Raw genomic sequence first — 13,594 nt, forward strand, 5'->3', positions numbered from 1 at the left:
TAGGGGTTTTGATATGAATATGTTTAAAATAAATGTTTAAATCTGCTAATTTAATCAATTAAATATTTCTTTTTTTATTATAAAAAATAAATTAATATTTATACAAAACCATTATTCTTGACGTCTCTTGCATTGATAAAGTAATTTATTAAAATTTAATATTTTCACATAATTTTTTAATAAGTAAAATATTAAGTATAAAACATGTTTTTCAAGCATTATTCCCAATTAAATGTCTACAAATAATTAAGTATAATTTAATCAGCATACTTATTATATGCTTATAGATATAAATTGAAATAAGTTTTGATTTTGATGAATAAATATGTATTTTACTATGAATTCCACATAAAAAATTTAGAATTATTAGATAACTCAACTGACTTTTATTTAATAGTAAGTTATTATGTAGTTGTATTAGTTATTATGTAGATACTAATGATGATAAAAAAAATCCTACAGGTTCATATTAATTTTACTTAATATGAATTAGTATATATGTTTTGAACTGATTTCTAATGCATATCTATATAATATAATATTGTTAGTAATTTGCCCCTTCATTTAAAAATTTTTAACACCGTCACTGTAAGCAACCTACCTGGTTACCTAAAGGATATGTTGAATGATGAGTCAACATTTGTTTTGTAAGATTTTTATAAATAGAAATACTCTTAAAAAGTAAATTGTGTTAGCAATCGTGTCAAATTTTAAAGGATTTGAACTTGATAGTTAGTCAAATTCAAAGTAGCGTGAGTCTGATAAATATACCAAACTCACTCTAAATTAGACTTGAGAGTCAGCTAAGTTTAAGATAGTATGGGTCTAATATGTTAAGCATTTGGATTCAATTATTATTAAGTTTTAAGGTCATATACTTGATCGTAGATGATTTTCTAAAATAAAAATATTGAAGGCATGATATACTATCATGTCTTTTCATCTAGAATAATCATTAATATTAATACAATTATTTTTTTATACTCATAAATATATATAATATCTCTTAACAGACCTGCCGTATTTATTATCTCATTAATAATATATAAGAGATATTTATTTCTTATTAATACTGTAAAAAACATATGATTTTTTAGTCATATACATTGAGTCTATAAACTGAACTATATATATTTCGAAAGAGAGAGAGAGAAATAATAATTATTGCTTGAAAATCAAGATTTTAAGATCAATAATAAGTCCAAAGTTCACTTTGATGCTTGATAAAAAAAAAAAAAAAAAAAGGGGGGTTGAACATGTATATGTAGCTTGTTCTTCTATCTCAAAACCGATTCTCATTTAGAAGAATCATCTTGATTGGTAATTGCAATCATATCATTGGTAATTGATTGCCACAACTCCATCAATGTACATATTGCCGCCACCTCCAGCTCAAAAAACTCATCATCCAAGTTCTTTTCCTTCACCAAAAAGGGATAAAATAATTGGGATTGGATTTGATTTGAGTATAGGATTAATTGGATATCAATTATGTGGTCTAAAAGGTTTTTAAGGAATTTTTTTAATTATATTTTTCTATTTAGTTTAAAAAATTAAATAATATGCTTGATAATTTTGTTTTTTCTAGGTTGATATTTATTTTATTCAAGAACATGTACACCCTTTAGAGAGACGTGCTGCTTAAAGAAAAATATTCACTAATAAATTTTAAATTACAATTTATATGTGGTGGATGTATAAGTATAATTTTATTTTAGATTCTGCTTGTTGTTTTTTTATATTGTTTTTTTTACATCAATTATTATTGGAGTTTTGTGTATTAGACCTTAACGATTTTTAGTGGTTATAGTTGGACGTAGTTGAGGATGTGTATTAGAACTCAACTATATATGTTGGCTATTTGTTGTATGTTGTTAAACAAACAGGGCTAGTCTCTAAAAGAGATTGCAGAAAAGTCCTGTAGAAGAAGCCGCCAACCAGAGAACAAAAGTTATTCAACACAAACGCACATTTGGTCTCTGGTTCTCCATCGAAATTCCTGCTGAACTTTCCTATTTGGAAGGAAAAGACAGCAAGCATTCTCTCTGGTATTTCTTTCTCTGAATCTCTCTTTCAGCACTACCATTTTACTCATACAAACTCGCACATTTCTGCGCTAACCTGAGCGTTTCTTGTTCACTTCTTGGCTGCATGTTCAAGACTTGATTGTTCTGGTTTTCACGTAACCTTGTTTAATTTCTGCTTCCTGGCTTCCTTTTCCTTTTCTGTTCCCTGTCTGTGAAAAAATGAAAAGCGAACGTCTGGTTGTTTCGGTAACAAAATCTGTGGTTGGATGCTGATAACATGGAGGACAAAGCAACAAAACTATATTTCTTTTCTTTTCTTGATTTCCTTCTTTGTAAGAAAAAGGAGTAAGATTTTTGTCGATCAATCCTCCTGAATGGTATCACCTGGGCTTGGAAGTGCAAGAGATTATCTTCTTTCTTTCTTTTTGGTCAAGATTTCCTCGTTCACCCACACCCCCGTTTTTTTTTTTTTTTTTCCTTCTCTTTTGTTGTCAAGATTTCCTCGTTCACCCACACCACTTTTTTTTTTTTTCCCTTCTCTTTTTTGAGTTGATTCGTCTTCAGTATCTTTTTTTTCCTATCTGATACTAATAAAACCTTTTAATTCAGAGATGGAGCACATTAGAACTCCGTTTAGAGGCATCCTAAACGATGTTAGAGGAAGAGCAGCCTGCTATAAACAAGATTGGGTTGCAGGCATTCTTTCTGGATTCGGGTACCTATTACTCAACTCGAGTAGCATAATATTCCCATCCTGTCTTTGAAATTTTATCTAAATTTTCTTTCTAACTTTTCTGACAGTATACTGGCACCAACTACGTATATCTTCTTCGCTTCAGCCCTTCCTGTTATTGCCTTCGGCGAGCAACTTAGAAGAGATACAGGTTGCTACTTCCTCTCCTCCTCATGTTCTCCTAATCACTCTTCTTTAGAAAAGTATAACCCAGCAAAAGGTGGATATTCTCACTTGTAGAAATTGTAGTGCTTCCCTTTTTTTAACTTCAGACAGTGAAAGACTAGGAAAGTAAATGGTAATCCTCAAAAGCACAACATTATTTTGCCTCTGATAGAATACAGGAATGAGGCACCGTTTGGTGTTTTTTTTTAGCTTAAATTTAATTTTTTTAATATTTTATATAGTTTGATATACTGGTATCAAAAATATTTTTTAGAAAATAAAAAATTTTATTTTATATAGTTTGATATATTGATATCAAAAATATTTTTTAGAAAATAAAAAAAAAAATTTAATGTATGTTTAAATAAAAAACATTTTGAAAAGTAACCACTACCACTCTTATACACCTTCAAATATATTGCAGCATGGTGCATAGAAGGTAAACCAATAAAATGAAATCCTAAGGATATATTTGATTTCTTCTTAACTTAATCTCCTTGCACTATTAGCTGCAATTTTCTATCTTAATCTAAGGTCCATGATTGCATTTAAGGAGTTCGAAAGTAATGTAATTTCTATAATTTTCTGTTTGTAGATGGAAGCTTGAGCACAGTGGAAACTTTAGCTTCTACTGCTCTTTGTGGCATCATACACTCAATACTTGGTGGGCAACCTCTATTAATATTAGGAGTTGCAGAACCCACTGTTTTAATGTACACTTATCTGTACAAATTTGCCAAAGGAAGGGAAGAATTAGGGCAAAAACTATTCTTGGCGTGGGCTGGATGGTATAGGAAATTTGTTTTGTTAAATGCTTAAAATTGTTTCTCATATCTGGGTTTTTTGATGCATTCATTTTTCTGGTGACCGCCGCAGGGTTTGCGTCTGGACAGCTCTTTTGCTGTTCCTTCTTGCAATATTCAATGCGTGTGCTATAATCAATCGGTTTACTCGAGTAGCAGGCGAACTTTTTGGCATGTTGATTGCTGTTTTGTTCATGCAAGAGGCTATCAAGGTGAGTACAATCAATACAAAAAAAAATTGTTTGAGTGAGTGAATAGCAACTTGATGAGGGTGATGCTACTAAAATATGTTGCACAATGTTTGGATCACAGGGCATGGTCAGCGAGTTTGAAATTCCCAAAGCTGAAGACCCGAAGCTAGATAGGTATCAATTTCAGTGGCTTTACACTAATGGACTTCTGGGTATCATATTCACTTTTGGCCTTCTTTATACTGCATTAAAAAGTAGAAGGGCAAGAGCATGGTGGTATGGCACAGGTTTGTGAAGCAATCTTTAACAATTTTGCATTTTGGTTAGAAATTAATACGTGAACACAAGGAATTTGAAATTGTTGCACGATGTTGTTCCAGGTTGGTTTAGAAGTTTTATTGCAGACTATGGTGTTCCTTTAATGGTTGTGGTGTGGACAGCACTTTCATTTAGTATACCAAGCAAAGTTCCTTCTGGGGTTCCCAGAAAACTTTTTAGCCCTCTTCCATGGGAATCTGCATCCTTACATCACTGGACTGTCATCAAGGTAACCAAAAGTTGATTTGAATTTCCAAGTTTTATTTACTTTGTTTTGTGCATGACCGTTTTGTCTGCTTCTAGACACTTGCAGCTAATATCTATTGTCGCATCAAATTACAGGATATGGGGAATGTCCCCCCAGCATATATCTTTGCTGCCTTTGTTCCTGCTGTGATGATAGCAGGGCTCTACTTTTTTGACCACAGTGTTGCATCCCAGATGGCACAACAAAAGGAGTTCAATCTTAAAAATCCTTCTGCGTATCATTATGACATCTTGTTGCTGAGCTTTATGGTACACACCATCCACATATGTTAAAGCTGGCTTTTCTTTCCGTTATGTTTCTTGAAAACTTAATATTCTACTGTCGACTGATTGGTTTCAGACTTTGCTTTGTGGAATACTTGGGCTACCTCCTTCTAATGGTGTTCTACCACAGTCTCCTATGCATACTAAGAGCCTTGCTGTCCTCAAAAGACAGGTCAGATTACAGAATCTCGAAGGAGAACTTCTTAAGGTAATTAGATGAGCAGCCTCTAGATGCTTATACGATCTGCTTGATCATTTACAGTTGATTCGAAGGAAGATGGTGGAAAGTGCCAAAGAAAGCATCAAGCAGAAAGCTAGCAACTCTGAAATCTATGGCATGATGCAGGATGTGTTCATTGAAATGGACAGCAGTCGAATTGTAAGTTCTTTGATCAGTACAAACTTAAGCATCGTGTTGAAAATAACATTGTAATGCCTCCTACACCCAAAAACATGAGCATTTTCTTACAAATGACTTGTACAAGTTGTATGTTTACAAATTCTAAGAACATTAGTTTGTCTCCAGGAAGATGGTAAAGTTCCCAAATCCTCTCAGCACATTAATGCCAACACCATGATTTTCTGATATGCAGACTACAGTAGTTAGAGAGCTGGAAGCCCTGAAGGAGGCAGTCATGAAAGGAGAAAATCCAAAGGATAAATTTGATCCTGAGAAGCACATTGATGCCTACTTGCCTGTCCGAGTTAATGAGCAAAGAGTAAGCAATTTTCTGCAGTCACTACTTGTGGCAGCATCAGTGAGTGCTGTGCCTGCAATAAAGTTGATACCTACATCAGTCCTTTGGGGATATTTTGCTTACATGGCAATCGACAGTCTCCCTGGGAACCAGTTCTGGGAAAGAATGCTACTTCTCTTCGTTACACCTGGCCGACGCTACAAGTAAGTTCTTTGTCATTCTGAGTTAACAATTCAACTAGCATTTTAGAATTAGAGAACAGTTTTCTCAAATCTTGTTTTATGGAATCTAAAAAACTAGATCGAACCAAAATTGTTCTATTTTTTCTCAGCATTTCGGAAAACTTATATTTTTGGGGTAAAAGAATAAAACTGTACTTCCTTCAAGATAATAAATTCATTATAAATGTTAATTGTTTTTAGAAACTTCCTGATTGCAGGTAAATACTACTTCATCATTCTGACATGTATTGTTATTAGCTGCCTATGATTTACCAGTTACATCTGTGCCTGAAATTCATTTTTTGGCAGGGTCTTGGAGGGGGTTCATGCTTCTTTTGTGGAATCAGTTCCATTCAAATACATTGCCATATTTACAATCTTCCAATTCGTGTATTTCCTATTCTGTTATGGTGTGACATGGATTCCGATAGCTGGAATCTTGTTCCCTTTGCCGTTCTTTGTTCTCATCAGCATAAGACAACACATCCTTCCTAAGTTGTTCTGTCCAAATCATTTGCGGGAACTAGATGCAGCTGAGTATGAGGAGATCACCGGAACCCAACGACTGTCTCTCAGCCTCTCTTTCAAGGTATATTATTCTCCAGATCTATCAAGATGTCTTCTGATACTTTGTAGTTTTCGTCGAGTTGATACTAAATTCTGTGGCATTCTATCAGGAAAGAGAAGCACATGTTCTTGGAAACGAGGAAGGGGAAGTGGAGATGTGTGATGCTGAGATATTTGACGAGCTGACTACCAGCAGAGGGGAGTTGAAGGTTAGAACTGTAAGCTTCAGTGAAGAGAAAAATACTCAGGTATTCTGGTTTCTTTACTCCTGAGAAGGAAAAAGTACATCATGTTCAAGAGTAGGACTATTGGTGCTATGCTACGTCTGGGAAGCACACGTTTCCTGTACGAGCACAAATGCATTTCAAATTTCTATACAAGAATTTGATGCTTACAGGTTTTTTTTTGTCGTTGCAGGTTTATCCTGAGGGTGCTGTCCAACCAGAATGAGACGATAAACCATCTTGATCACGACTAAAAAATTTAAAGGATGATAATGAAAAATGATACTTCAACGAGAAAAGAATCCCATCATGTGATAGTTACAGGAAAAGACAGACAGAGAGACTAGATTCTAGATTGGTAAATAATATTTATATAATTTTATTTATTAAAAGTAAAATGTTATTTTTAGTTAATTTATATGTATTTTATTTGTATTTAGATTAAGACTAAACGCTCATAATAAACAGATTATTCAAAATTTTAGTTTTTTTTTTTGTGTTTGATCTTAATTATTTTAGTATGATATTAGAACTGGTTTTATCAAACGAGACTTAATCTCTAATACAGCTTCGCAGATTCAACTTATTTGTATTTAGTTTTTGCAATTATTTTGATATTTCAATTATTTGTGTATGTTATGGTATTTCAACTTCCCTTCAGTTTCTGCAATTTGGTATTTGCATTTAATTTCTATAATTATTTTGATATTTCATCAAGAAGATATTTGTTTAGTTTCTGCAATCTTTATTTAGTTTCTGCAATTTGATATTTTTGTTTTTCGTTGTTTTTGCATTTTGGTTCTCCGTGACTATTTCGTATGGCTACTGAAAGAGATGATTTACTTTAGTCTGTGAATATAAAGTTGGATGGAAAGAATTATTCATATTGGAGTTATGTAATGAGAAATTTTCTTAAGGGTAAGAAGATGTAGGGGTATGTTAGTGGAACTTATATGATACCTAAGAATATTGAGGAGTGAGATACTATTTTGATAGATACATGAGAAGCAAATAATGCAAAGATCATTACTTGGATCAACAATTCTATTGAGCATTCGATATTTACGCAATTGAAGTATGAGACAGCAAAAGAGGTTTGGGATCATCTACAAAGGTTTAATTCCACATTATCAATTAGAAAATGACATATAAGCTTTTTATCGAAAGAATATAAGTATTTAAGAGTTTTATTCTACTATGACAGATTTTTGGGATCAATTGGCTTTTATAGAATTAGCAAAAATTAAAGGCATGTGGTGCCTATATTGAGCGTAGAGAACAGTAATGATTGGTACAATTTTTAACACCACTTCGCAGTGATTTCGAAGAACTTAGAGGTTTAATTCCACATCGTTCTCTACTACCTTCTGTTGTCTCTATTGTCAGTAAGTTATTGGATAAAGAAATATGTCTTCAGTCTTATACTGAAAAGAAAATTCTTTCTATTTCAAATCCTTCTATACTAACAGTACCTTCTAAACCATTCTCTAATCATCAGAACAAGTCTTGCACAAGGGTTGGCTTCGATGAGTGCAGTTTCTATAAGTAGAAAGATCATTGGAAGGCTAAATGTCCTAAGTTGAAACATCAGAATTAAGTTTGGAAGCCTAACAGTCAGTCACAATCTAATGCTCATAGATCATCTCAGGGTTATAAATTACCATACCACAATACCGTAGCAATAGCTTCCCCCAACTCTATTACTTATCTTAATACTTTGGCTAAGCAATTTTAGAAGTTTCTCTCTTTATAGACACAAGCAATGTTCGCTTCTTCTATAGGTCAATTGCCTCATAGTTCCTTAGGTATGTTACAATCTGAATGGGTTATGGATTCTGGTTCTTCCCATCATATGTCTCCAGATTCCTCATCTTTTACCTTTATGTTCCCTTCGTCTTTCATTTCTGTTATGATTGTTGATGGCACTCATATACCCTTAGTAGGTGTTGGTTATCTTGTCATCCCTCACTTGTCTCTCCCTAATGTTTATCTTATTCCAAAACTTAAATTGAATCTTGCATTTATTGGTCAAATGTGTGATTCTGGTGATTATTTAGTCATGTTTTCTAGTTCTTTTTGTTATATACAGGATCTACAATCTCAGAAGCTGATTAGAACAAGTCATAGGGAGAATGGACTATATATTTTAAATGAGTTAAAAGTATCAGTTATTGTCGATGTCGCTGCTGCTACTACTATTAATTTGTCTTTCTTTTATTTGAGTTAGTTTTTATTTATGGCATTCCCGTCTAGGTCATGTTTCATCTTCTTGTTTGAGATTTTTGGCATCCACGGGAGCTTTAGGTAATTTAAAAACTTGTGACTTTTCTGATTGTAGTGGATGTAAATTGGCAAAATTTTTCACTTTATCTTTTAATCAAAGTATCTCTGTTTCTTTTTCGCCATTTAATTTGATTGATTTTGATGTATGGGGACCTTCTTCTATTGCCATAAAAAGAGAGTCTTGATATTATGTTTCTTTTATTGATGATCATACTCGTTATTGTTAGGTTTATTTAATGAAATATTTTTATAAATTCTTTGAGATATATGCAGCTTTTTGAGCTCTTATTAAAACTCAATATTCTGTTGTGATCAAATGCTTTAGGTGTGATCTAGGTGGGGAATACACCTTTAATAAAATTTTCCAATTGCTTGCCTTAAATGGAATCATTCACCAAACTTCATGTATAGATACTCCTAAGCAAAATGGCGTTGCTAAAAGAAAATATAGGCACATTATCGAAACTACTCATTCTTTCTTGTTGTCTACTTTTGTTCCAAATGAGTTTTGGGGAGAAACTATTCTTACTACTGTAAGTTTGATTAATACGATTTCATCTTCTCATAGTTCGGGTTTATCTCCTTTTGAAAAGTTATAAGGGTATGTCCCTAATTATTTCTTATTTAGAGTATTTGGTTGTACTTGTTTCATTCTTCATCCTCATATAGAATGCAATAAGCTATCCTCTCGATCCGTTATTTGTGTCTTTCTAAGTTTTGGTGATGGTAAAAAAGGGTATCATTATTTTAATTCAATAACTCAGAAACTTTATATGTCTCGTTATATTGTCTTACTTGAGTATATACCTTTCTTTTCTATTCCATCTACTACTCCTAGCCTGACTAAATCTGATCTTATTCATATAAATCCCTTTTCTGAGGATTCTAGTAATGATACATCTCTCCATGTTCAATTAATTTGTACTCATAACTCTGCAAGTATTAGTACTTTACTCTTTGGCACACTTGAAGCTCTATTCTCATTTACAGCCCCTCAAGCTTCATCTGAAATTATAGATCCACCTCGACGTCAGTCCATCAGTATTCATAAGTCCCCAAAACTACCAGATTTTGCTTATTTTTGTTATTCTTCATATTTTACTTTCTTTTTAGTTTCTATTCATTGTCTCTTTGAGCCCTCTTTCTATAAAGAGACAATTCTTGATTCGTTTTGGCAGTAAGCTATGGATGAGAAACTTTCTGCTTTGCATAAGACAAATACTTGAGATTTGATTCCTTTACCTCCTAGTAAGAGTGTTGTTAGTTGTCGTTGGGTGTATAAGATCAAAACTAATTTTGATGGGTCTATTTAGTGATACAAAGCTAGACTAGTTGTAAAAGGATACTCTCAACAATATGGTATAGACTATGAAGAGATATTTTTCCCAGTTCTAAAAATGACTATTATTCATACTCTTATTGTCGTAGCTTCGATTCATCAATGGCATATTTCTCAGCTTAATGTTAAAAATATCTTCTTAAATTGATATCTTTAAGAAGAAGTTTATATGGCACCCCCTCCTAGTATTTCACATAACTTTGGATATGTTTGTAAGCTTAAGAAAGCATTATATGGTCTCAAATAAGCCCCTCATTCTTGGTTTGAGAAATTCTCTATTGTGATCTCATCTCTTAACTTTATTTCTAGCAGACATGATTCTGCTCTTTTTATTAATTGCATTAATGCAGGTTGTATCATTTTTTCTTTATATGTTTATGACATGATTATTACTAGTGATGACATTGATGGTATTTCAATTTTGAAGACAAAGTTAGCTAGATGATTTGAAATGAAGGATTTGGGTTATCTTTGATATTTCCTAGGTATTGAGGTAGCATACTCACCTAGAGGTTACCTTCTTTCCTAGTTAAAATATGTTGCAGATATTCTTAAGTAGGCTAAACTTATTGATAGCAAAACTGTAGATACTCCTATTAAGGTTAACGCAAGGTACTCTTCTTATGATGGTTTACTTTTGATAGATCCTACTTTATATCGTACTATTATTGGGAGTTTGGTATATCTCACTATTACTCATCCAAATATTGTATATATTGTTCATGTTGTTAGTCAGTCTGTTACTTCTCTTACTACTATTCACCACGCAGCTACTCTTCGTATTTTACGATATCTTTGAGGTACGGTTTTTTAGAATCTTTTACTTTCATCCACCTCTTCTTTGGAATTGCGTGCATACTTTAATGCTAATCATGGTAGTGATTTCACAGATCGCAAGTCTATTACCGGGTTTTGTATCTTTTTATATAATTCTCTTATTTCTTGGAAGAGCAAGAAACAATCCATTATTTCTCAATTATCCACCGAAGTAGAATATCGTGCCATGACATCTATTTCCAAAAAGATTATTGATTATGTTGGTTACTTACTGATATAAGAATTTTCTTTTCTCATCCTACTTCTATGTATTGTGACAACTAGAGTTCTATTCAGATTGCTCACAACTCGGTTTTTCATGAGCTAACTAAACACATTAAGATCGATTGTCATCTTACTCGTCATCATCTCAAGCATAACACCATTGCTTTGCCTTTTGTTCTTTCTTCCTTGCAAATTTCTTTACCAAGGCGTATTCCATCTGTCATTTTCATTTTCTGGTTAGCAAACTCTCGATGCTTATAGCTATCACTTCTTGAGTTTGAAGGGAGATGTTAAATAATATTTATATAGTTTTATTTATTAAGGGTAGAATAGTACTTTCAGTTTAACATATATATACTTTATTTGTATTTAGATTAAGACAAAGCACTTATAATAAATAGGTCATTTAGAATTATAGCCTGCTTTTTGTATTTGATCTTAATTATTTTAACATAAACCTCATTTAAAATGTTCTTAAAAGAAGTGAAGCCAGCCAATAACAGATCATTAAGTTTTGTCCATTAAAAACCGCCACATCCTCTAATTTCTAGTCCCTTTAATATTCAACTCCAAATTAAAGTTCTAATAGAACTACAAGATTCCAAAGGTGAAATTCTGTCGCATCAATACCATATCCATTATACAAAAAACACCTACAAACTACATATTTTCCAGTAGTGAATAAAAGCAATGGCTGGATTTTTAACTGAAAATTGTTATTATTGCTCTTACTTTTGATGTGAAGTAATTGATTGCTTATTCACTCTTTTCTTCCTTTATTATATAGTTATCTCCAATTTCCCTGATGTAAAACACTAGGGCTTTATCAACTTCCATATTAGGGGTGTTCACGGTCCGGTTCGGTCTAGTTTAAACTCAGAAATTCAACCAAACCAGAAAATAGCATTCCTGGTTAATATAACCCAGACCGAACTGAGAACCGGTTCAAACCGAATCGGTTTTGTTCGGTTTGGATCGGTTTTCTAACATTAAAAATCAAAAAAACCAAAATGTTTTAGTTGCTACCATTGTTGCAAGGCAACTATGAAATAAACCAGAGAGTAGGAGGCCGATTTGCCACTCACGATAAGCGTCCCAATCAATGAGATTCTAATAAGAACTGGTTTAATCTGCTTGTTCGCCAAAGCCCATCACATTAGGCTAGTGATTTTTTTTCAAGAGATGGGCAGCATGGTATAAGGCTCAACTCACTTATAGGAAAAGTGACCATAAACCAGAGTGATGAAAGATTTAATGTTAACATATGAGAGAGAAAAGCACAAAGGGAGGGAGGGAGGGACAGGTGGGGTGGCTTGAAATGGGAGCAAGGGAGAGGGGAAGGGGGAAGGGGGAAAGGGGAAAGCAGAACTCTTTGAATAAAATAGAGGAATTGAAAAGGTGAAAGAGTGGGATACAGAGCTGTGAAAGACAAGAAAGGAACCTGGAGCTCATTAACAAAATGTAAGAGTACATGAAGCGAGGGGAAAAGGAAGGTGTGGCCGCAAGAAAGAAAGAAAAGGTAAACAGAGGGGGGTTGGAAAGGTAGGGCTGGGGTATTTAGGTTTAGAATGTTTTTTTTTATACTTTTTATTTATTTAATTAAACTGGTTCACTTTAGTCCGATTTAATCAGTTTAAGTTTTTTTTAACAAGAACTGGACCAGACTGGGTGACTTTTTTTTATTTTTTAATTGGTTTATTCGGTTTTTTTTATCGGTTTGGTTTTTTTAGTTATTTTTTTCTCAGTTTTTTCAATTTAATCGGTTAGTCAGTTTTTCTAAATACTCTTATTCCATATAAAGGAAAAATATAGACGCTAAAAATGTTTTCTATGATTCATATATAGAGAGGTTTTCAATTGGTCAAGGGAGCCACGGCTCCACGACAATGAAAAAGGCGCATGTAAGACGCATCCCCCATTACTATCACATGAGGTTTAAGCTCCATTTCACTAATCAAAACATTACATTATGACATATTGTGCAAGAGAAACATTACCATGGTGTTTCCTCTCTGTGTACAGATTGCATTGTTTATGCATCACACCTGGAAATTAAAAAAAAACTCTCGAATGACAGTCACCAATCATAATAGTGGCACAATGGCAAAAAGCGATATCAGTGGTGTTTGTTTACGCGGTTGCGGCTGCGTTTTAATTAAAACGTAGTTTGTAATCATTTGATAAAGAAAAAAATTGATTTATTATGCATGGGTCCATATAATTTTTACGATTGAAACGCAGTTAATAAAAAGCAGATAAATATTGTTTTTCATTTGCTGTATATGTTAATTGTATTGTTCAGTAAACAGTGCAATTAACATGAACAATGAAATTCACTGCATTGTTCACATTGAATTGCACTGTTCACGTGAACAATGCAATTCATTTGCATTATTTATACAGGTTTTTTTTAATTTTTATTAATGTTTTTTTAAGTGTTAATTTTATTAATA

The 13,594-nt window shown here is 33.0% G+C and overlaps 1 protein-coding gene across 1 annotated transcript; it reads left to right on the top strand.

Moving 5' to 3' along the window:
* Nucleotides 1–1,891: 1,891 nt before the first annotated feature.
* LOC105136391 (boron transporter 4-like) lies at nt 1,892–6,802 on the top strand. Its single transcript, XM_011041703.1, has 14 exons — nt 1,892–2,359; nt 2,637–2,742; nt 2,829–2,911; nt 3,521–3,713; nt 3,802–3,940; nt 4,041–4,206; nt 4,300–4,466; nt 4,580–4,753; nt 4,845–4,940; nt 5,031–5,147; nt 5,362–5,669; nt 5,997–6,276; nt 6,365–6,502; nt 6,672–6,802. Exons 2-14 carry the CDS (start codon nt 2,639–2,641, stop codon nt 6,702–6,704), a joined length of 1,998 nt encoding a protein of 665 aa, XP_011040005.1. The 5' UTR covers nt 1,892–2,359; nt 2,637–2,638; the 3' UTR covers nt 6,705–6,802.
* Nucleotides 6,803–13,594: the final 6,792 nt, after the last annotated feature.

The sequence above is a fragment of the Populus euphratica genome, unplaced genomic scaffold (assembly GCF_000495115.2).
Source record: "Populus euphratica unplaced genomic scaffold, PopEup_1.0 scaffold174.1, whole genome shotgun sequence".
NCBI lineage: Eukaryota > Viridiplantae > Streptophyta > Magnoliopsida > Malpighiales > Salicaceae > Populus > Populus euphratica.

What these genes read in the sequence shown, in the direction of transcription:
- LOC105136391 (XM_011041703.1), top strand. Translation starts at nt 2,639, where the DNA reads ATGGAGCACATTAGAACTCCGTTTAGAGGCATCCTAAACGATGTTAGA. An exon ending in GGCATTCTTTCTGGATTCGG is followed by an intron (nt 2,743 to 2,828) that starts GTACCTATTACT and finishes CTTTTCTGACAG; the next exon opens with TATACTGGCACCAACTACGT. An exon ending in ACACCTGGCCGACGCTACAA is followed by an intron (nt 5,670 to 5,996) that starts GTAAGTTCTTTG and finishes ATTTTTTGGCAG; the next exon opens with GGTCTTGGAGGGGGTTCATG.